This window comes from Myotis yumanensis, unplaced genomic scaffold (assembly GCF_028538775.1).
Source record: "Myotis yumanensis isolate MYYU_CA2020_CCGP unplaced genomic scaffold, mMyoYum1.0.hap1 SCAF_7, whole genome shotgun sequence".
NCBI lineage: Eukaryota > Metazoa > Chordata > Mammalia > Chiroptera > Vespertilionidae > Myotis > Myotis yumanensis.
The window spans coordinates 63,949,801-63,974,824 of NW_027223758.1; the positions used below are offsets into that span (position 1 = coordinate 63,949,801).

A 25,024-nucleotide genomic window follows, 5' to 3' on the forward strand; every position below is an offset into this window, starting at 1 on the left:
AGGACCCCGCGCCGAGGGCCTCGAAGGACCCCGTTCGCCGGGCCCCGCCGCGCGTGCGTCGCGCGGAGCTCTAGGGACTCGGGTTCGCAGGCACTGCGGGAGCTCGTGGATTTCACTTTCCCGCCTCCCTCCTGCCTCCAAGGCCGGCGCTCACCTCCGTCCTCCCACTTCAGTGCGACCATGTTTGTTCCCTGCGGAGAGTCGGCCTGCGACCTCGCGGGTTTCACGCTCCTGATGGTGAGTCCCGACCTCTCCACGGCCCGACTTCGGGGGGGCTGCCTTTCGGAAGGCGCTTGCAGTGCCGCCACCCCAACTCGGGAGTGTCACCGGCCCTGGGGGAAAGAGAGTTCTTGTTTCTAAAAGGTGTCCCCCCCCCAAAAAAAATGTGTACACACACTTTGAGTGATTATAAAGACATTTAATTTTCAGAATTGAACGGTTTTGAAAAGTGTGTATACATCTGGGGGGACTTTGTATTTCAGGTTTTCAGCCCGCGCTGGAAATGTGGTGAGATTGTCTCTGGAGGTCCGATCCAAATTGAACCTTTGTTGGCGTTATCACCAGACCTTGTATCTAAGCCTACAGTTTGTCGTCTTTTTTGTCTGTACAACGTAATGTATTTGGATATTACAGAGACATTGTGCATATGCTGGGCGGGACATTCCCTTTACATTTTATCCTAGAAAAAGCGTTAGGCAAACAGGTCTTTGTCATTAACCAGAAAAACTACCTACCGATAGGGTAATGAAAGCAACGTTGCCAGTAGCTAACATGGTTTAAAGCTCTTTCAATTGCCCGTGTTCGTTCATTGTTTCAATGAACATTCTGTTTATTATATATTATATATGGCTAATATGCACAGTGTCCCCTTGGGAGTTCGAGTGGGAGACCGGGAGTTGGATTGCTCTCTATGACGGCACTGACCACCAGGGGGAGGCGCGGAGCCAAGGAAGGCCCTGGCCGCCATCAGCCCTGATCTCCCGCCAGGCCTAGGGACCCTACCTGTGCACGGATTTCGTGCACTGGGCCTCTAGTGTGAAAACGTTAGACTAAGACCAGGTACTTGTCCTCAAGGAGTTTTACCGTCTCGTTAGAAACACGTAAATCAATAAAGGCAATATATGCTAGGACCAAAGTTTTTAAAAGATATAGACAGGCCCAAGGATTTATTGAGAGAGGGAGAGACACAAGGACCTATTAAGAAAAGCTTCTGCCCTAACTGGTTTGGCTCAGTGGATAGAGCATCAGCCTGCGGACTCAGGGGTCCTGGGTTCGATTCCAGTCAAGGGCATGTACCTTGGTTGCGGGCACATCCCCAGTGGGGGGTGTGCAGGAGGCGGCTGATCGATGTTTCTGGCTCTCTGTCTTTCTCCCTTCTTCTCTGTAAAAAAAACAATAAAATATATTTTTTAAAAAAAGAAAAAGAAAAGCTTCCTATGTAGAATCTTGGGGGGGGGGGGGGAGATAAATTTAAAAAAGGAAGAAAACCCCACCAAACTCATAGCTGCAGAGAACTGATGGAGCGGTGAGTGGAGTGGAGGGGTGGTTGGGTGAAATGGGTAAAAGTAGTCAAAAGGTACAAACCTTCAGTTAGAAGTCGGTCCTGCAGGGGTGTATGTAATGTACTGCATGGTATCTACTTAACAATACCGTATTGTATATTTGAAAGTTGCTAAGAGAGTATTAAAAGTTCTCACCACAAGAAAAAAAATTGTAACTGTGGTGATGGATCTTAAAACTAAATATATTTGGTAATTATTTCATACAGGGGTGGGCAAAAGTAGGTTTACAGCCATGAGTAGGAAAATAGTTTATTCTTGTATTATGTATTAATTATTGTGTTATTTGTTTGTGTCACAATCATAACCCTACTTTTGCCTGTTTATGTTTTAGTGAACAACTGTGGGCAATTGGGGCTGTGGAGGGACACCTTAAAAATGAGGTAGTAGCAAGGGGCGTATATGGGATCAAAGGACAGTTAGTTGGAAGGAAAGATAATAGAGCATGTGGCTATGCTGCTGGGAAGAATCCAGGAGTGAGGAAAAGATGGATCATAAAGGAAGGGAGGGTCTAACCAAAGTAGCAAAATCTTTGAGAAGAGGAAAGGGAATTACAGGAGGTAACCAGGGGATTGATAGATGGCAACAATGAAAAGTGCGAGACCACTCTGAAGGACCCATAAAAATATGGAGGGGGAGCCCTAGCTGGTTTGGCTCAGTGAATAGAGCATCGGCCTGCAGACTGAAAGGTCCCGAGTTCGATTCCGGTCAAGGGCACATGCCTGGGTTGCAGGTTCAATCCCCAGTAGGGGGCGTGCAGGAAGCAGCCAATCGATGATTCTCATCAATGTTTCCATCTCTCTCTCCCTCTCTCCTCTCTGAAATTAATAAAAATATATTTTAAAAAATATATGGAGGTGGAAAATATAAAGTAGAATCAATGAAAATTAGTCATGTATTAGATGTGCTTGGTAAAAGAAAGGGAAGAAGTTTCCCAGTTTAAGTAATTGGCTTAGTAATTGTTGCTCTTTTTCTGAAATACAAAATATGGGGACAAGTTTGAGCAAAAGTTTAATATTGTACATGTTGAGTGTGAGTTACCTGTGACATAACCATGGGGAGATATCCATTAGGCTCTTGATTTCAGATAAGTGTTTCTGGCTGTAGCTAGAGATTTGGCAGTTGGACTATATTAGTCATGGGGATAAGTGTGTCTGTGTGGTTTAGTGTGAAAATGAGTCCACTCCAACCTTTAGGCACTAACAGGGCACTTTTGTTCATACCTCACAGCCTCTGTACTTCCTTTCCCACTGCCTGAAATATTCTTTCCCCGTCTTTGTGTGGCTCTCTCCCTTACCTCTTTTCAGGCCTATAGTTTCTTGTCACCTGAAGTGATTCTTTTCTTGACCAAACCTTTTTAAAATTGCAGCCAAACAAATATACACACATTCACAGTCACTTAATTTTTGGTCATATTACTTTTGTAATTACTATTGTACACTGTATATTTTACTAGTTACTTTCTTACAGATAAATTGCTCTCTCACTACAGGCAGGAATTTTTGTTGATTTGTTTTACTACATTCCCAGTACCTAGAATAATAATTGATACATAGTAGGTGTTCAATAAGTGTTAAATCAATAGTCTCAAAGGTGGAGGAGGCTCCCTGTTGACACCTCAGTTGCAATTAATGAGAGAATCAGTATGTAGCAATGATGTAGCTGAGCATAAACTCTCAGTACTAGTGCTGTCATTATTGTCTTCTGTCTAAACTTCTAAAAGTGCTGCTAATGTTGATGTCTTAATGAATATATATATTCTTTAATTATTTCAGCCAGCAGTATCCGTTGGAAATGTTGGCCAGCTTGCAATAGATCTGATTATTTCAACATTGAATCTGTGTAAAATTGGTTACTTCTATACCGATTGCCTTGTGCCGATGGTTGGAAATAATCCATATGCAACATCAGAAGAAGATTCAACAGAACTCAGTATAAATGCTGAAGGTATGTAAGATTTCGGCATATTTTATTCTACAAGTAAAGTTGTTTTACATTAGAAATAGACTGTATAGACACTTTTTGTAGCAGACATTCCCTTGATGCCAGCTTTGTGCAGGATTGACCCAGTCACATTGTCCTATTCTCATAGCCTTTTCTAAATGGCAACTCCTATGAGAAGTGTGAGTGTACTTGTGTCCTTGGATAGAATTTGAGATTTTTGTTTTTTTAACCTGGGGTGTGTGTTTTTTTCCCTTTTATCCTCACTTTTATTTTCTGTTCTTATTGGCATGTATAAGCATCAGTAATACAAGGAAAGGAGAAAAAAGTATTCCATTGGGCTCAGTCCTCAGTATGTTTAGTATGTGCTATCTCATCTAAGCTTCAGTCATCCTCTCACATTATTATAGAATCCATAATAACATGATATCAGTAAGGCTTGGAAAGATTGAATTGCCTAATGTTGCTAGTAGGTGTAGGCCTTTCCCATAATTTTTCATTGGACTTTCAGGCTTAATCAGGAATACAATTTATATTGCACTGACCACTGTTTGTTTATAATGGGGTACTGCACTGAATGAGTAAGGGAATGGCTGTTGATCATGAAGAATAGGAGCATCCAGTTACTGCATCTGATGGCCAGCTCCTCTGTTAGCCTCTCAGTCCTCTTTTATCATTTTAAGGTTAAAGTCAAGAAGTGCTAGAGGAGCATCTGTTAGCTGCCAGTCTTCTGCAAAGTCTTGTGCAGCCAAGTCCAAGGACTCTGAGTAAATATACACCAGCAGCAAAAGAGACTTTTTTTTCATTTAGTAGAAAAAATGTTAATATGTCCATAGTTCTGATTTCTCATATTGTTGTTTTGCATTGGCATTGTTTTGTTATTATTTAATAGCCAGTTTTGTTCTTAACGTTCAAATTTTGAAAATGATAACATGTATGTAGTTTAGTTTTTGCATTTGCATTGTTTGCAATTGTTTTAATTCTAGAGCCCTACTATTAATGTTTAAAATTTTACTTTTATTATAGTAGCTTAAAAAACAAAAACGGGGGAGATGTAGAGGGCCGCCTGGGAGGCACCTAGGCATTTTCTTCTTATTGTCAGCTGAACTCAGAGCATAGGCAGCCACGCCCTGGGAACATGCTTCCCCAATAAGGCTGGACATGTTAATCAGGCAGGGGCGGAACTAGATATGTAAATCTAGGCCTTAAAAATAAACCTGCTGTGTGGCTCAGCCGCTTTGCCGCCTCTCCATCAGAGAGGATGGCGCCCACCTGGCCCCAGCTTAAAATCTAAAAAAAAAAAAAGAAGTGCTAGAGGACCATGAAAGACTGTTGGTGGATTGAAAGACAAATGAAAAAGCATTTTGGTTTTTGTTAGTTTTATTACTCGTGTCATTAGCTTGTGATAATGAAAAACACTTAAAAAATCATCTTAATAATGAAATTCCTGCAGGAAAGATGGCTTTGTTAACAGAAGATGTAATTTCAGTTATCACCTTAAAGGATAAAGGACTATAAATATTAGAACTAGAACTTTTAATTTTCTATTAATGATAACTAATATTATTATCTATAAACTGAACACTGCATTTATATGTGTTAACTCATCTAATCATCCCAATTATTTCATAGGAAGTTTTACAGATGAGGAAACCATTGCACAGAGAAGTTAAGGTCACATGATTAATGACTGGTATAACTGAACTTCTAATCAAGCCACTCTGGTCCCTGAGGCTGACTCTCTTAAGTACCAAATCACCCTGCTAACGTACCTTCATTCTAAAGGACCCCCCATTGATTTTCATGGACACAAATTGGCAACAAGTCAATTATAGTTCTCTAATCTCCTTTTTTTTTTTTTTTTTTTTTTTTAGATATATTTTTATTGATTTCAGAGATGAAGGGAGAGGGAGAGACAGAAACACCAATGATGAAAGAGAATCGTTGATTGGCTGCCTCCTTCACACCGGGAATTGAGCCCCAACCCAGGCATGTGCCCTGATTGGGAATCAAACCGTGATATCCTGATTCATAGGTTGATGTTCAACCACTGAGCCACACCGGCCAGGCTATTTTATTTTTTAAAATGAGGTATTTTGAAATAAATTATAGATATGACATTTTACCTTAAATATGTAAGTGTGCATCTCTTATCTTTTAAGAACTTTTTCTTACATAGCTAAAATACCATCCTATATAATAAAAGCCTAATATACAAATTGTCCCCTCCACCAGGAGTTTGGCCAGGGGATGGGGCCAGCCGGGGGAAGGGAGGCCCCAGCCGGCAGCCACTAGGGACCCTACCCATGCATGAATTTCGTGCACTGGGCCTCTAGTTACATTTTTTAAATTTTACTGGTTTTAGAGAGAGAGATAGAAACATCCATGATGAGAGAGTCATTGATCGGCTGCCTCCTGCATGCCCCACACTGGGGACTGAGCCCACAACCCAGGTATATGCCCTGACCGCAAATTGAACTGCAACCTCCTGGATCATAGGTTGATGTTCAACCACTGAGCCACACTGCCTGGGCTAAAATACTATTACATTTAACATAATTAGCAATAGCAGTTTCTTAATAACTTTTTATACCCTATCCATATTCACATTGACTCAGTGTACCCCAAAATGTCCTCTAAAGTTAAGTTTGCCCAAACCAGGATCCAAAGTACATCTGATTGTTATACCTTTGAAATCTCTTTTTTTCTAGAATAGTCTTTTATTTACATCTTCATGAAACTGATTGATTGAAGGAAAAACTGGACTCATTGTCCTATAGAATGTCCTACCTACATTTATCTTATTACTCCTTGTGGTGTCATTTGGCTTATTCCTCTAGTCCAGGGGTGGGCAAACTTTTTGACTCGAGGGCCACAATGGGTTCTTAAACTGGACCGGAGGGCCGGAACAAAAGCATGGATGGAGTGTTTGTGTGAACTAATATAAATTCAAAGTAAACATCATTACATAAAAGGGTACGGTCTTTTTTTTTTTTTTTTTTTTAGTTTTATTCATTTCAAACTGGCCGGATCCGGCCCGCGGGCCGTAGTTTGCCCACGGCTGCTCTAATCTCTGTATTTTCTGTTACCGGAGTTAGGTCTAAAGCAGGGATGGGGAACATCCGACCCGCAGGCCATATAAAGCCCACGAAATCTTTTGATTGGGCCCTACCAAGGCATTAGGGGTGAGTTAATTAAATATTTGACCAAATATCGCAGGCTAATTTTTAAGTTGATGATTTTGTGTGGCCCGGGAATGATGTTATAAATATCTAAATGGCCCTTGGCAGAAAAAAGATTCACCACCTCTGGTCTAAAGAGTTGGTTAGATAAAAGCTAAATATTTTTGGACCGAATACACAAAAGGTAATATTGCTTTCGTATTTCATCAGAAGGAAAACGAGGGATTAAAAAAAAAAGGAAAACAGGATCTTAACAAAAAATTATTTCATGATACAGTGATGGAGAACTTAAGTTTTGCTATATGGAAGTTAGGATATCTTACATTTTAAAGCTTAGCCTGCTAACTCCTTACAGATATGTCCTCTTCCCAGTAGGTTTGCATTGCACTATATGTGTACATCAGAGATAAATTGGAGGCCTGAGTGGCCTATGCCTTAATCCTTTTTCCCTAAATTTATCCCTTTTTTCCTAATTCTTTTTTTTTAATGTATTTTATTCATTTTTTACAGAGAGGAAGGGAGAGGGATAGAGGGCTAGAAACATCAATGAGAGAGAAACATCGATCAGCTGCCTCCTGCACACTCCCTACTGCGGATGTGCCTGCAACCAAGGTACATGCCCTTGACCGGAATCAAACCTGGGACCCTTGAGCCCGCAGGCTGATGCTCTATCCACTGAGCCAAACCGGTTAGGGCCTTTTTTCCTAATTCTTAATCTTCCTGCTTTAGCTGCCTTTGCCCTGAACATACCTGATGGTTACTAGACTTGCTGATGCAAATCCCCAATCACACCACACCATAACAGTCCAATGAGATAATCCCCAAAAGACCTATAGCAGAAGAGACCTGATCCACCAAAGGATTTGCTCAAATCTAGGGTTATTTGTAATCTTTTTTATAGTAACTAAAAGCTTACCTCTTGCCTAGCCGGTGTTGTTGAGTGGTTGAGCATTGACCTATGAACCAGGAGGTCATGGTTCGATTCCCCATCCCACCCCAGTGGGGGGCGTGTGAGAGGCGGAATGATTTTCTCTCATCGTTGATTATCTCTCTCTCTTCCTTCTTTGAAAACAATACAATTTTTAAAAATAAAATTAAAGATAAGCTTACCTCTTAGCACAGTAACCTAATCCTATATCCTTAGAGACTATGTTTTGTCTTTGGTTCATATCAGAGCTTTTCATTCCTGGATGTGAAGTTGACAGGGACATTTTAGGCATCAGTAAATTGGACCCTTTGTAGAATCTGATAGAAGTTATGGGTCCCAGAAAAGCACACACATTGACTCACAGAAAATTTTGCATGTTATTTCAGGTCTTTCAAAAACTCCTGCCCTGGCCAGTTTGGCTCAGTGCATAGAGCATTGGCCCACAGACTGAAGGATCTGGGTTCGATTCCAGTTAAGGGCTCATACCTCAGTTGCAGGCTTGATCCCTGGGCCTGGTTGGGGCATGTTCAGGAGACAACCAATTGATGTGTTTCTCTCACATTGATATTTCTCTATATATCTCCTCCTTCCACTCTCTTTAAAAGTCAATGGAAAAATATCCTCAGGTGAGGATTAACAAAACAAACAAAAACCTCCTAAAAAACAGAAATGTACTTACTCCAGGGATTTTATTACATGACTAACATTCTCCTTTGTTTTATTCTTCCGTTAACCCAATTAGTATTGCTGTTCTCTAGAGAGGAGAAGGGAGACTATCAGAAACTGAAAACATTCTTAAGAATTATTTTATTTTCAGTAATGTCAAATTTCTAGGGGAATACTTCTTTGGGTTTTTTGTTTTGTTTTTCATTTTAGAAAGAAAGTAACGAAGAGAGAGAGAAACATCCATTGGTTGCCTCCTGAACACTCCCCAACTGGGGATCGAACCCACAACCTAGGTATGTACCTGACTAGAAATCGAACCTGCAACCCTTCAGTACACGGAACAACGCTCCAATCAACTGAGCCACACTGGCCAGGGCTACTTCTTTGGTTTTATAATCAAAGTTAGAGGAAAAATAATTTTCTTAGAGTTAACTTTTCAGAAATGAATGTATTCTATAGAATAAAACCCACTGGTACATTTTAAGGTACTTCTAAAATGCTTTATTTTAACCAAGTGATATAGTACATATCTTCTATATTTTAATTATTGAAAATATATAGATACACCCCAGCTGGTTTGGCTCAGTGGATAGAACGTCGGCCTGCAGACTGAAGGATCCCGGGTTCGATTCTGATCAAGGGCACATGCCTGGGTTGTGGGCTCGATCCCTAGGAGGGGGCGTGCAGGAGGCAGCCAATCAATGATTCCCTCTCATCATTGATGTTTCTATCTCCCTCTCCCTTCCTCTCTGAAATTAATATAAAATATATTTTAAAGAAAAAGAAAATATATAGATACAAAAGTTCTTACAATTCGATTTTAATTTTTACATTAAATTTTATATCCTTTTAATTCTCAGTTACAGTTTACATTCAGTATTACTTCGTATTAATTTCAGCATAGTGGTTAGTCAGTCATATACTTTACAAAGTAGTTCCCCCAATATTTCAAGTACCCACCTGACACATAGTTATTACATTATTTTCACTATGTTTCCTAGGGTGTGCTTTACATTCCCAGGACTATTTTGTGACTACCAATCTGAAGTTCTTAATCCCTTCATTTAACATACTACTCTAGGTACATCCATGCTGTCGCAAATGGTAAGATTTCATTCTTTTTTATGGCCGAGTAATATTCCATTGTGTATATGTACTACAACTTTTTTATCCTTTCATCTATCGACGGGCACTTGGGTGGCTAATAGTTTTATTTCTATAACTCCTTCATTTTAACTTTTGTATGATTTCATTTTCTTCTTGTCTTTACAGTATATTCATTGCCTTCAAAGAAGCTAGTGGTTCTTCAGTTAAGGTCCATTTTTATTAAGGTTAGCATATTATATTTGCCTTTTAAAATTTATTAAGTAAAATATGAGAAAATACTAAGTATCATTAAGAATTAAGAGTCAAAAATAATTTCTGAGTTTTTATTGTATGTACAGTTAAGAAAGTTCTGAATTTACAGTGAAAAAAAAAATCTCATAAAATTTCAGAGGTGCTACCATTATTTTATGATTATATTGAAAGGAATTGGGACATATAGCTTGGATCTTACATATTCCCAATTCAGGTAGCCTTGGTGAAAAAACTTAAGCATGTGAATATTATAGGTTTATTTCATTTGTATTACGTTTCAAGCAGTGGCATCTACATATAAGTTATGGATATATCAAAATATTTTCTGCATCCAGCTGCTACCGCTGTAGTCCAAACTACTGTCATCTCTTATGCCCCTGATTCTAGTCTTGCCCCAACTACTTCCCACAAACACTTAATAGTCTGTTTGCAAACAGCACATCAATGTTCCTTTCAAATCACATCACTTCTCTCTTCAAAAAGCCTTTTAGTGGCTTCCTGTCTTATTCAGAGTGAATTCACAGGTCCATCAGGCCCTGCATTTGCATGGATATGGTAGCCATGGCCACATCTAGCTATTAAAATTCTGATTCATTAATTAAAAGTGAATAAAAATTCAGTTTCTCCATCATTCTAGTCACATGTGTCAAGAACTTGCCATAAAGAGCATTTCTGTTATTGCAGAGTTCTGTTAGACAGTTGCTCTACCTAATCTGACCTCCGACCACTCCTCTGTGCTCATTGCCTATTGACCCTTTTTGCTCACCCTGCCTGCTTCAGCCACACTGGCCTCCCTGTGTTGTTAAAACATATGAAGTTCACTTCTGTCTCAGAATCTTAACACTAATTTATCTGCCTGGAATACTTTTCCCCTTGATACCTAAATGGCTCACTTCCTTTAGTCTTTGCTTAAATGTTACCTCATCAGAAAGGCCTTCCCTGACCACCCTTTCTATCATCTTATCCTGTGCTAGTTTTCTTCACAACTCATCACTACATGGCATGACATATATGTGTTCATTATCTGCTTCTAATAGAAAGTAAGTTTCCTGAGAGAAGTAATGATGTATCATTCACTCTTAATATCCCCAGCTTCTAAAACAGTGCTTTGCACGCCCAGCCTGCATGGCTCAGTGGTTGAGCATTGACCTGTGAACCAGGAGGTCAAGGTTCGATTCTGGTCGAGGCACATGCCCAGGTTGTGAGCTCAGTCCCCAGTGAGGGGGCATGCAGGAAGTGGCCAATTGATGATTAGCTCTCATCATTGATGTTTCTATCTCTCCCTTTCCCTTCCTCTCTGAAATAAATAAAAATATTTTTTAAAAAAATGAAATAAAATAGTGCTTTGCATGTAGAGAAGCTGTTAATAAATGTTGAGTGGCTTAAGGTTCCATCTGTTTAGGCAGTCATAAATTTATCAATGAAACCCTAACCGATTTGGCTCAGTGGATAGAGCGTCGACCTGCGGACTGAAGGGTCCCGGGTTCCATTCCGGCCAAGGGCATGTGCCTTGATTGCGGGCACATCCCCAGTAGGGGGTGTGCAGGAGGCAGCTGATCGATGTTTCTCTCTCTCATCGATGTTTCTAACTCTCTATCCCTCTCCCTTCCTCTCTGTAAAAAAAATCAATAAACAATATTTTTTTAAAAATATATTTTATTGATTTTTTACAGAGAGGAAGGGAGAGGGATAGAGAGTTAGAAACATCGATGAGGGAGAAACATCGTTCAGCTGCCTCCTGCACACGCCCCACTGGGGCACATGCAACCAAGGCACATGCCCTTGGCCGGAATCCAACCCGGGACCCTTGAGTCCGCAGGCCGACGCTCTATCCACTGAGCCAAACCGGTTAGGGCAATAAACAATATTTTTTTAAAAAAAGAAATTTATCAATGGAGGCCCTCCCCCATGCCCCTTCTAGTTGACTCCTATGTTATGTACTTCTTTATTTCTAGTTTCCTTTACTCAGCATTCTATTTGTGATGTTCATTTATGTTGTTGCAAGTAGAGGTAGTTTGTTTATTCTCACCTCTATGTAGGATTCTGCTATATAAATAAATCATAATTAATTCAATGTACTGTTACTGGAGCATTTGATATTTTCCAATTTTAGGCTATCATGAACAGTGTTATGATTATTTTAATATTTATATTAGAACCACTCTTTACTTTCTTTAGTTAATAATATCATACCCAAAGTTTGCAATAAGAGTTGCTAACATTTTTACATTTTGTCATACGGCTTTTTGTTCACTCTTACATCAGTGTAAGTTCAAGAATTAAGTTAAACACACACACATATGTGTATATATCTTCCATGCTCAAAGGCTGTTAAATTGCGTTATTTACCCATACCTTCAGGAAAAAATCACTTCTACTGTCATGGTAAACAACCTGCTTCCCTATTTATAATGGTCTGGCCCTCTAGCAACTTCAGCGCAAAATTATAGCTAATTTGCCCTAACCGGTTTGGCTCAGTGGATAGAGCGTAGGCCTGCAGACTAAGGGTCCCAGGTTCGATTCCGGTGAAGGACATGTACCTTGGTTTCGGGCACGTCCCCAGTAGGGGGTGTGCAGGAGGCAGCTGACCAATATTTCTCTCATCGATGTTTCTGGCTCTCTATTCCTCTTCCTTCCTCTCTGTAAAAAATCAGTAAAATATATTTTATAAAATTATAGCTAATTTGCCTACAAACGTCAGGTGGTCAAAGTAATCTGGCCACTCAGTGTGTGTGTGTGTGTGTGTGTATGTATTTATTTATTTATTTTTTAAATTGATTTCAGAGAGCAAGGGAGAGGGCGAGATATAAACATCAATGATGGCCAAAACCGGTTTGGCTCAGTGGATAGAGCGTCGGCCTGCGGACTGAAAGGTCCCAGGTTCGATTCCGGTCAAGGGCATGTACCTGGGTTGCGGGCACATCCCCAGTGGGAGATGTGCAGGAGGCAGCTGATCGATGTTTCTCTCTCATCGATGTTCCTAACTCTCTATCTCTCTCCCTTCCTCTCTGTAAAAAATCAATAAAATATATTTAAAAAAAAAAAAAAAAAAAAAAAAAAAAACATCAATGATGACAGGGAATCATTGATTGGGCTGCCTTCTGCACGCCCCATACTGGGGATCAAGCACACAACCTGGGTATGTGCCCTTGACCAGAATTGAACCAGTCTGTAGGCTCTATCCGCTGAGCCAAACCAGCTAAAGTGTTAAACACTTCTAAATGAAATTTTTAGTAAATAATGACTTCAAAGTAGCAGGCATTTATTGAGTATTAATACTTTGCACCAATACTGTTTTAAGCACTCTATATATAATTACTAGGCAGCCTGATTCTAGAATCTGCCTCTCTTAACCATTATACTATCCAGCACTCCTATTTTTAAAGATTAGCCATTTCTTATCTGCAGTTTAAATGTTATTGAATTTTATTGAATTATTACTGTTGGTTTATTAACAGTACATGAAGAGTTCCCGTAAAGTGGGTTCTCCCCCTCATAATTTTATAACCTATATTCCACATTAACCAAGATGTTAACATCTTGTCACACTTGCTTGATTCTCTCTCTATGCACAGTTTTCTTTTGCTAAGCAATACAAAAATAGGCCAGCAACATCATATTTCACCCCCCAAAATACTTTAGCACGTATCTTTCAAGAATAAGGACATTATTTTTCACAACCACAACACCATTACCACACCTAAGAAAAGCAGCATTTAATCAATTTTTCAGTAGTATCCAGAATATTCAAATTTCCCTAATTGTCTTCAACATATCTTTCAATTTGGGATCCATTCAAGATTCACATGTTGCATGTGCCTGTTACATATTTTTAGTTGGTATCCTTCAAGATAGAACTTGGCTCTCCTTTCTGGTCTTCACAATATTGACTCCTTTGAGAAAACAAGACCAGATGTTTGGCATTCTGGATTCATCTAATTGTTTCCTCATGATCAAATATAGGTCGGAAATTTCTGGCAGGAACATCTCAGAGATGACCATGTGGTAGTTTTTAAGTAATAATGGATTACTTAATTGGAGTACTTGGAAATTTTCCTTAGTCAAAATAGAATTTTTTAAAAATCTAGATTCCTCACAATTTATTTCTAAACTAGAGGCCCGGTGCATGGTAGGGTCCTTCGGCCTGGCCTGCGCCCTCTCGCAATCTGGGACCCCTCGGGACATGTTGGATAGCCTGTTTCAGCCTGATCCCCGCAGGCCCGATCCAAACAGGAGGGAGTCCGATCCCCGCAGGCCCGATCCAGACAGGAGGGAGTCCGATCCCCGCAGGCCCGATTCAGACAGGAGAGAACCTGATCCTGTGTACTGAATGTCTGTCCCCTGGTGGTCAGTGCATGTCATAGCGACTGGTCATTTGGTCACTTAGGCTTTTATATATATAGATTGTAAAGATATAATAGGTAATTCATTGCTCTTCATTTTTCACCTTCAGTTTAAGGACTGTAAATGGATCTAAAAATAACTCTAATTTTCGTATATTTAAATTCTATATCATGAGATAAAGTTGATAAAATATTATAGAGAATCCTCTTACTAGTATACTCTAAGATCTAACTTTTAGATTTTCTTTTTTTCCCCCCAACACATACGAAGTATAAATCAAAGCCATTCTGTGAAAAACTGCTTTCATGGGTGAAAACTGGTAACTTTGCCAAAGTTATTGTTCTTTCAAGCAGTCATTCATATCACCGTAATGATCTACAACTTCGCAGGTATGTTTTTGCCTTTGAAAAAATGTTTTTGTAAAGATTATGCAATAGTATGATGATTTATCTATTAAAAAGTTAAAATAAGTTTTACAAGCCATGTATATCCTTACCTCTCCTCCCTGAAATTTAGAAAGAAGAAGGTAAAAGAAAGTCAAGAGATAGGAAGGAGCACAGTTAGGTTGACTCTTTCAGTTCTATGGTTGGGGCACAAGGAAATATACAGATGGTTCTGGAACTGTGCTTTGATTGTGTGGTATTGTGCATGCAACATTACAGAGCTAAGCTATGAAAAGAAAGGAGAAAGGGTACTTAGATTTATTGTTTAATAATTTTTTTAAAGAGTGGGTTGATATTTCTGTTTATTTTCATATATTCAACCATTTGTATTTGCAGAAATCCAGTTGCCTTTACTAGTAAATATAGCTCCTAGGCATGTCAAACTGAAATCTTAAATATAAGACAAAGTATCCAAGAGATAGCAATATAATCTATTTTATTGCATGATCATTTATGCACGTATAAAATCATGATGAAAAATATCAGCCAAGAGTAACCTTTCAAAACTAGAGCTAATTTCTAGGAATCTCACAATAGGCATCATGGCCAGAAGGGAGCATAGCTGTAAAAACTAAATTTATCTTCGTGATGGTCTTGCCTTAGTTTAAATATTCCTATCTCTTTACCTTTTCTCTGTAAATAGCAAGTCAGAACAATATTTTTTACGTTATTCTTCCAAAGATTGCTAAAACTTAGGTTTGCCTTGTGCAATGGAGTAGAGAATAAGATAATTTTTCCTAAAAGAACTGATTTTTGCCTTCATGTTTATATTTGTGAGTTTTTAGAAAGTTAATTATGTAATTGTTTCTAGTACTCCCTTTAGGTACCTACTTACACCTTCCCTGCAAAAAAATATTCAAAATAAAATAAAAAACCTTAACTGGGAAGAAATGGAAAAAAGCCCATGCATTCCTGAAATAAGTGATTCTGAGTATTGCATCCGTATACCTGGAGGAGGTATCACAAAAACACTCTATGATGAAGGGTGAGTTTGTTTGCCTCTTTCTCATTTGTTCCCTGCTTTATTTAAAAGTGAAAGTAAGATAATTTGGAGAATTGTTGGATTGCTTATTGGAACACTGAAAATCCTATCCTATATAATAAAAGAGTAATATGCAAATTGACCAAACTGCAGAAAGACCAGTCACTATGACGTGCACTGACCACTGGGGGGCAGACACTCAACACAGGAGCTGCCCCCTCGTGGTCAGTGCACTCCCACAGGGGGAGCGCCACTCAGCCAGAAGCCGGGTTCATGGCTGGCAAGCCCAGCAGTGGTGGCAGGAGCCTCTCCCACCTCATAGGCAACGCTAAGGAGCAGTGAGTCGGGCTCACGGCTGGTGAGCACAGAGGCAGTGGGAGGAGCCTCTCCTGCCTCCATTGCAGGCGGATGGTAAGGAGCAAGGGGTCCCAAACTGTGAGAGCCCCAGACTGCGAGAGGGATTGGGATCGGGCCTAAGCCAGCAGGCAGACATCCCCCAAGGGGTCCCAGTCCCGAGGGCGTAGGCCAGGCTGTAGGACAACCCCTCCCCCCACCCCAGTGCATGAATCTCATGCACCAGGCCTCTAGTATATTTATAAAACGGAAATTACTTTCAGGGGAAAGATTGAAATTTGATTATAGGAGAACAGGTTCCTGAAAAGCCTTATTTAATGCTTTATTATATGTGGCATTTTAGGGATCCTGATACTTGTTCAATGCAACCTCTATAATCTTTTTTTTTATGTTTTGGTTTGGGGTTTTTTTGTTTGTTTATATTTTTATTGATTTCAGAGAGGAAACGAAAGGAAGAGAAACATCAGTGATGAGAGAGAATCGTTGATCAGCTGCCTCCTGCTCGCCCCACACTGGGGATCAAGCCCGCAACCTGGGCATGTGCTCTGACTGGGAATCGAACCATGACCTCGTGGTTAACAGGTTGATGCTCTACCACAGAGCCACGCCGGCTGGGCTATAATCTTTTTTTAATTGTGGTAAAATATACATAACATTAACCATTTTTAAGTGTACAATTAAGTGGTATTAAATACATTCACAGTGTTGTGAACCCATCACCACTTTCAGAACATTGGCATCATTTTAAACAAAATCTGTTGCATTAAAATATAACTCCTATTTTATTTCTGTAAAGTCAGTAGTAATGTCCTCACTTTTATTTCTGAATTAGTGATTTTAGTCTTCCCAAGTTCTTTAAAATATAGTTGAATTGAATATATGTATCTGCAAGATACTACAAAACATAACTTTAGAGTTCATCCTGTTTAAAGTTGTTTCTCACAAAATCAATTTTCTTGTATTCAGCTATAGCAAGACCTGTGTTTAATGTTCAATGCAATTTTACATTCATTGCAATAAATACTTTTTTTTAGAGAGAGAGGAAGGGAGAAGGATGGATAGAAACATCGATGAGAGAGGAACATCATCAGTTGGCTGCCTCCTGCACACCCCCCACTGGGGATTGAGCCTGAAACCCAGCATGTGCCCTGACCGAGAATCAAACTGTGACCTCCAGGTTCATAGGTCCACACTCAGCCGATGAGCCCAACCAGCTCAGCACAATAAATAATTTTTTTAATATATTTTATTGATTTTTTACAGAGAGGAAGGGAGAGGGATAGTTAGAAACATCGATCAGCCACCTCCTGCACACCCCCTACTGGGGATGTGCCCGCAACCAAGGTACATGCCCTTGACCAGAATCGAACCTGGGACCCTTCAGTCCGCAGGCCAACGCTCTATCCACTGAGCAAAACCGATTAGGGCTAAATAATTTTTGAAATTGAAAAAAAATCATGACTCATACAATTTTTAATCCTTTTTTCTCCCTCAATGCATATTAAGATTATTTGCTAAATGTTTTGTGATATACATATTTTGCCTTCTCAATATCAGAACAAATATATATTCTTATCTCTGGAAAAGATAATATTACTCCTAGTGACAATGGTGTGGCTGACTTGAGAGTCCTTACACAGGGGTGGGGAAAAGTAGGTTTAAAGCTGTGAGTACACGAAACAGATTTATTCTTGTTTTATCACTTATTAATTATTGTATTATTTTCCATACAAGCAACTATAAACCTACTTTTGTCCACTCTTGTATTTAATTGAAATAGAAGTATATTTGTAAATTAATAATGGATATATCTCATGTGTTAGTGTCACAAAAAGTAATAAAATTAGTCACACTCCACCTTCCATTTTTACAGAGAGGACCAGAGGATATTAAAACTCTTATACTGCCCTAACCAGTTTGGCTCAGTGGCTAGAGCGTCGGCCTACGGACTAAAGGGTCCCAGGTTCGATTCTGGTCAAGGGCATGTACCTTGGTTGCAGGCACATCCCTAGTAGCGGGTGTGCAGGAGGCAGCTGATTGATGTTTCTCTCTCATCGATGTTTCTAACTCTCTATCCCTCTCCCTTCCTCCCTGTAAAAAATCAATAAAATATATTTTTTTATAAAAAACAAAAAAAACCCTCTTATTCTACTACTAGAGGACTGGTGCACGAATTCATGCACAGATGGGGTTTGATCAGGGGTGGAGGGAAGGGGCCGCAAGTGGTTGGCCAGCCGGCCGCACCCCAATCGATGGGTGGGGATGGGCCAGCTAGGGAGAGGGGCTGCGTGAGGTTGAGGGGGGTCATCGGGGCCCCGATCAGGCTGGTTGGCCGCCACAGTGTGTGTCACAGCAACTGGTCGTTCTGGTCGTTTGGTTTTTATGTATATAGATTTTTGTTACAAAGTAGTAGTGTGGGGCACTGTAAGTTCAGGGCCATACCCCAGCCCTTTTTAAGCTAGAGCCTTTAAAATGAAGGCACACCAGGTTGACTGGCTTTCTCTCAGCATGAGCCATTTCTAAGGCTATCATGACATGAATAATCAGGAACACTGCTCACAGTTCTTCCATACAAAGCCAGAGAGTCCTAAGATATTTTAGAACTGTGTACTGAGATGGTATAATTAGTGCTAACAACTTCCAGCTTCTAACTTTTAAGCTGAAATGCTGTGATAGGCTCTCCCTGTACAGCTGAGACCTTTGAACTTATATGTCAGAGTCTCCTCCACATCTTAAATCTGTAGCTCTCTATCAGTCATGTGCTCTCAAGTTTTGGTATAGTTTTTCTCATAGGGCTTGTTTTTAGGATGTTAGAAATGATTCTGCTTTTGTTGGCAAACAGGAAGCTTTTTGCATTGGTAAGATCTCCATGTTGTTACTAGCTTGAGGCATTTATAACATAACAGTTAAGAGACTTAAGTTTGGAGTCAGAAAGACCTAGGTTCAAGTGCCACCTCTGCCACTTCCTACATATAGAACTTGGAGCATGTTAACTATATTGAAATCTCTGTAAACCTAAGTTACCTCATAATTAATTGCTAACATTAATTATGGGCAGGCACTGTTTTAAGCACTTTGCCGTCACTACCGCCTTTTAACCTCAGGACAACGCTATGAGTTCAATTCTGTTATGATCCCTCTTTTACAGAAGAGGAACACTAAAGCCTTGATAAAGTAACTTGCCTGACATAATCTGGTAAGTGGCAGAGCTAGAATTTGAATCCAGGTACTCTGTCCTTGTTTCCATTATTCCAAAACTGATTGATTTATGAAATGGGTATAATTATAACTTTCTCAAGGATTGTTGTAGGGATTAAGTAATAAAATATGCAGACATTGCTTAGCACATAATAATCACTCAATAAATGTAAGAAGTAATAGTAAGCCCCCCCCCCCCTTTTATTCTGTTCCACAATTTTCTTTTGCTGCTTTTGAATAATAAGGTTGTTAAAATCTTTCCGTCTCTGTTGTGGTGCTTCTGAAAATAGCTGTTTCTACACAGCTATTAGGTTTCGGGAGTAGATCAAAACATATCTCATGTTCTATAACCAAGGATAGAGGGGTGGTTTTTTATGTAGCCTTGGTGTGAGGCACAAACTTGCATATGCCTAGGGTGGGCTTACATGGATGGCTCCAAGTCCTGGCCACACAACAGAAGAATGTATCTGGGGTAACGGGAGATAAATAAGTGATTTCATAACGGGTATCTTCTCCTTGCCCAAAACTTAGATTATCTTAGCTATAAAACAGACACACTTAGCTATAGTTAACAGCGTCTTATATCAGTAGAATACTTAATTATTTTTTGTTGTTGTTGTTATAGCTGTTCTAAAGAAATCCCAATGGCAGTTCTGCTCAAATTTGTTTCAGAAGGAGACAATATCCCAGATGCATTAGGTCTTGTTGAATATCTTAATGAATGGCTTCAGATAATCAAACCACATGTAAGTTTTTTCCTATAGCTTAAGCCTCTGATTTCTCTGGTTATATATTCATAAACTTGTATTTTATATGCTATATAAGTAGACCAAATAAGTAAAAGTTTATGTTGAATATAAACATATTTCTACATAAAATTTATTTTAACTGAACTTTTTAAAGGAGGGCAAGTTAACCAACTTGCTGTTTACAGTTGTTTCGTTAAAGCTAATTCTCCATAAAAGGGATATCTTAAGTACTTCATTGATTCACTGTTCATGTTGCATTTATACCAAAAGCTTCTTATAAGAGTAAACAAGTTCTTTTTGGAATTCAGGATTCCTTTTTTCAGAAAACAAAAGGTATTGTTCTGTGAGCAATACTGTAGCTATCGAATACGCATTATAATTAAAATACTTTTCTCTATTATGAAATAAGAACATCACACCTAGAGAAATCAGTTATCCTTTAGGCATAACAGAAGTCCCATAAGGCTGTTTTATATGGTAGCAACTGTCTTTTTAATTTATGATTTTGCTAAGAACAAATTGATTCCCTCAGATAGCACTGATTTTTTTTTTTTTTTTTTTAATACCTATTTCTTTTGAGTTTGATTTTACTTGGTGGAATCTATCCACAGCCTTTCTGGCATATCTTTATGATTTGAAACTTGAGGAAATTTATCTTAAGTTGACATAAAGACATAGAATTGTATTGCTTTGTTTTTCCTTACAATAAAACGGAGCTAAAAGTGTCAAAACCAAAAAGAACCAAAAAACTAGAGAAGGGAGAGTTTTATAACACTTACATGTTAAAGGTAATTTGTTGGTAAAGATGAAGGGTTAAAATATTTTGTTCTTCGGTTACAGAGCGATGACCCCACAGCGTCTGCCTTGCCGTGGAAAATGCCAAGTTCTTGGCGATTACTCTTTGGCAGTGGTCTTCCCCCTGCACTTTTCTGATCTGTTTTCATTTTTATACGTTATGTCCCAAGATACTTATTACCAACACAACTGTTAGCTGTATAAAAGTTGTATTATCTAATGTATTAGAAAATAAATCTTAACTCTTTACAGAAAAAAGTGGATTAGCAAAAGATTGGTTTTGCTATGCTTTTCATCATATACAAATGTAAATGTTGTACAATAAAACATTTCCTAAGTAATTTCATAACGTGTCATTTTAGTTTTTTAACTCAGACTTCTGTATTAGTTTCTTTTTCTGCTGTAACAAATTACTACAAACTTAGTGGCTTAAAACAACACAAATTCTTTACAATTCTATAAGTCAGAAGCCCAAAAATAGGTCTCCCTGTACTAAATCTAAGTGTTAGCAGGTCTGTGTTCCCTATGGAGGCTCCAGGAGAGAATCAGTTTCCTACCCCTTACCAGTTTATAGAAGCTACATTCTTTGGCTCATGACCTCTTTTACTTATAAGGATCCTTGTGATTACATTGGGCACAACACAATAATCTACAATAATTTCACCACCTCGAATTTTAGTATAAAAGAAATAATAAAAATAGCTCCCATTTTTTAAGTAAGCGCCTACTACATACCAGTCACCTTTTACACATGATCTTATATATCTCATCTGTAAAACAAGGCCTTAAAATATTAAAGGATACCAGGTACATACTACTGCGTAGTACTTAGTAAATGCTTTGTTTGTGATAAAGCATACTGGGTTCCATAGCCTGTTCCTCTTTCCCTTGTTAAAATAGTAAGGGGAAGTGACAACCAGATAGTGGGGTAGGAAGTTACAGCCCTCATTCCCCACAGAGACACCAACTTATCAATAATATAGAGGCCAAAATGCCTTTATGAAAAATCCAGAAACCAGTTAAAAAGTCAGAATCTTGAAGTAGCAAAAGAAGAGTGACTTATCGCATATAAATGAGCTCCCATAAAATAACCAGTAGATCTCTCAGCAAAAACCGTAGAGGCCAGAAGGGAGTGGGATAATAGAAAGTTTTGTTTGAAGAAGAAAAAAAAACCTGACAATTCTATCCAGCAAAATGAAGAAATACTTTTCCAGATGAACAAAAGCTAAGGAAGCTCATTACCACTAGATGTGTGCCTTTGAAGAAATGCTAAAGGGAGTCATGTAAGTTGAAACAGATTTTATCAACATGAAAGCATACAAAAATATAAAACGCTCTGGTAGATGTAAATAGACAAACACAGGACACTGCGTTGGTGTTGTGTAAAGTGTGGGCCAGCCCAAGCTGCTTCCGGTAGTTTTTCCATACCAGTGGCCTGTCTTTGCTCACAGTGTGGACTTTACTAAAATCTCTCAAAGGTTCACAAACCCTATATAAGCAGCATCTGGCCTCAGTGTGCCGCATACCTCTTGCTAAGCAGCCCCAAGCCCAGCAATAGTAGCTGGCCTCAATTCCCAGTTTAGCTCCCAGGCCCAGCACAAATGGCAACCATCTGCAAACCACTTTGTAGGTCATATTAAGTGGCCCCAGGCAGGGCACAGGCAGCAGCTGTCCTTGGCCTGCATCAAAGTCCCTCCCAAGAGGCCCCAGAACAAACACCCGATAACCAACTTTAGATCACACCAGATATTTCATGCAAGCAGAAACAAAAAAAAAGCTGGGATACCAACATTTATGCCAGAAAAAATAGCCTATAAAACAGAGTCAAAGAGGGACCCAGCAATTCCACTTCTGGGTATTGATCTGAAGAAACCCAAAACACTCATTTGAAAAGAGTTGTATCCCTATGTTCATTGCAGTATTATTTACAATAGCCAAGATATAAATGCAATCTAAGTGCCCATCAATAGATGAATGGATAAAGAAGTGGTGCATATATACAATGAAATATTACTTGGCCATAAAAATTTTTTTTTACCATTTGCAACAACATGGATGGACTTAGAGGGTATTATGTTTAGTGAATTAAGTCAGACAGAGAAAGACAAATACCATATGATTTTTCTTATATAAAGAACAAAATAAATGAACAAACAAAACATAAATCAACTCATAGATACAGAGAACAGATTGGTGGTTGACAAAGGTGAAGGGATTAAGCAGTACATACTGGTAGTTACACAGTAGTCATGGGGATGTAAAGTATAGCATAGGGAATATAGTCAATAATATAATAATAACTATGTGTGGTGTCAGATGAGCACAAAAGAGCATAAAGTATCATCCGCCCTAACCGGTTTGGCTCAATGGATAGAGCGTTGGCCTGCGGACTCAAGGGTCCCAGGTTCGATTCCGGTCAAAGGCATGTACCTTGGTTGCAGGCACATACCCAGTAGGGAGTGTGAAGGAAGCAGCTGATTGATGTTTCTCTCTCATCGATGTTTCTAACTCTCTATCCCTCTCCCTCTCTGTAAGAAATCAATAAAATATACTTAAAAAAAAAAAAAAGAAAGTATCATCCATAATCCTTACAGCCAAAATGAAAAACTATTGACTTCTGCTGTGATTCTACCTAAACATATTCACCTATATATCTACAGATATAGATATAATTTAAATTAACATAATATTATATATAAAATTTAGTATCTTGTTTAAAAGCTATTTTTTAAAAATATTTTTATTGATTTTAGAGACAAAGCGGGGGGGAGAGAGAGAGAGAGAGAGAGAGAGAGAAACATCCATGTGAGAAACAAACATCAATCAGTTGCTTCCCAACTGGGGATCAAACCCACAACCTGAGTATGTGCCCTGACTGGGAATCAAACCAGCAACCTTGTGGTGCATGGGATGATACTCAACAAACTGAGCCATATTGGTCAGGGTTCTTGTTTAAAACATTTTTAAATTACACAAATGATGAACCTATTATCACCATAATAAATTCAAAAAATACAGACATTAAATGTTCCCTTAGCCCTAACCGGTTTGGCTCAGTGGATAGAGCGTCGTCGGCCTGTGGACTCAAAGGTCCCAGGTTTGATTCTGGTCAAAGGCATATACCTTGGTTGCGGGCACATACCCAGTAGGGAGTGTGCAGGAGGCAGCTGATCGATGTTTCTCTCTCATTGATGTTTCTAACTCTCCCTCTTCCTTCCTCTCTGTAAAAAATCAATAAAATATATAATTTTTAAAAAATGTTCCCTCAGCTCTTCCTTCCTGCCATGTCCCCTTCTCCCCAGAGAGACCACCATTCAGGTTTGGCCTGTATCCCCAATTTTTGTGCATTCCATTATGCAAGACATCAGTATGTCTAGCTTTCTATTAAAACATCCAGCAGAGAGCCCTAGCTGGTTTGGCTCAGTGGATAGAGTGTCAGTCTGTGGACTGAAGGGGCCCAGGTTCCATTCCGGTCAAGGGCACATGCCTGGGTTGTGGGCTCAAGCCCCAGTGGGGGGCATGTAGGAGGCAGCCGATCAATTATTCTCTCTCATCATTGATATTTCTGTCTTGCTCTCCTTCTCCCTTCCTCTCTGAAATCAAAAAAATATATTAAAAAAAAAAAAAAGAAATTGACAATTGAGAAAAAATTCTCCAAAATAGGCCCTGGCTGGGTAGCTCAGTTGGGTTAGAACATCGTCCCAACACGCCAAGGTTGCAGGTTCAGCCTTTTCCCGGCACATACATAAATCAAAACAATGAATGCATAAATAAGAGGAACAACAACTTGATGGTCTTCTCTTTCCCCCTTCCCCTCTCTCTAAAGTCAATCAATAAATTTGAAAAATTAAAAAAAACATCCAGCAGAGGGAACTGTTGGACTATTTTCTCTCTTAATATGTCAGTTATACTTTTTTCTTTATAAAAAATCTGTCTTGGATATCATTTACACAATGCAGAATGGTGTATCAATTTATAAATATAGTAGTTCTACTGACTAACTTCTGATCTAAATAAAAATTTTAAATCTTATTTTCTTCCTTCAACTTTCTTGTTTGTTTGTTTTTATTTTCCTTAACCTTGAAATTATGTGGTTTTTAAAAGGATTATTGCTACTGGATATATTTTTTTTGGTGGGGGGGGGGGGGGAGCGGGAAGCCCTGCTATTGGCAGAAATAGAACTTTTTTTTCCCTTCAGAGAAAGATAAATCAGATAAAATGAAATGAGGTGAAGATAAAACTTTTGTTTCATCTGGCAGTAATTCCATTTAAAATTCTAAATAGATTAGGATTTTTTAATGAAGTCTATCATATTTAGATATTCTTAAAATGTTCTGTTCTGCCCTGACCAGTTTGGCTCAGTGGATAGAGCGTCGGTCTGCGGACTCAAGGGTCCCAGGTTCAATTCCGGTCAAGGGCATGTACCTTGGTTGCGGGCACATCCCCCAGTGGGGAGTGTGCAGGAGGCAGCTGATCTGTGTTTCTCTCTCATCGATGTTTCTAACTCTCTATCCCTCTCCTTTC

General features: G+C 39.1%; 1 protein-coding gene across 1 annotated transcript; it reads left to right on the top strand.

Annotated features, from left to right (window-relative positions):
• Positions 1 to 73: 73 nt before the first annotated feature.
• On the top strand, positions 74 to 20,826 carry PSMG2 (proteasome assembly chaperone 2). Its single transcript, XM_070420703.1, has 7 exons — positions 74 to 237; positions 3,335 to 3,506; positions 9,549 to 9,607; positions 14,250 to 14,368; positions 15,234 to 15,407; positions 19,582 to 19,702; positions 20,546 to 20,826. The coding sequence occupies exons 1-7, from the start codon at positions 181 to 183 to the stop codon at positions 20,636 to 20,638; spliced, it is 795 nt and encodes a 264-aa protein (XP_070276804.1). The 5' UTR covers positions 74 to 180; the 3' UTR covers positions 20,639 to 20,826.
• Positions 20,827 to 25,024: the final 4,198 nt, after the last annotated feature.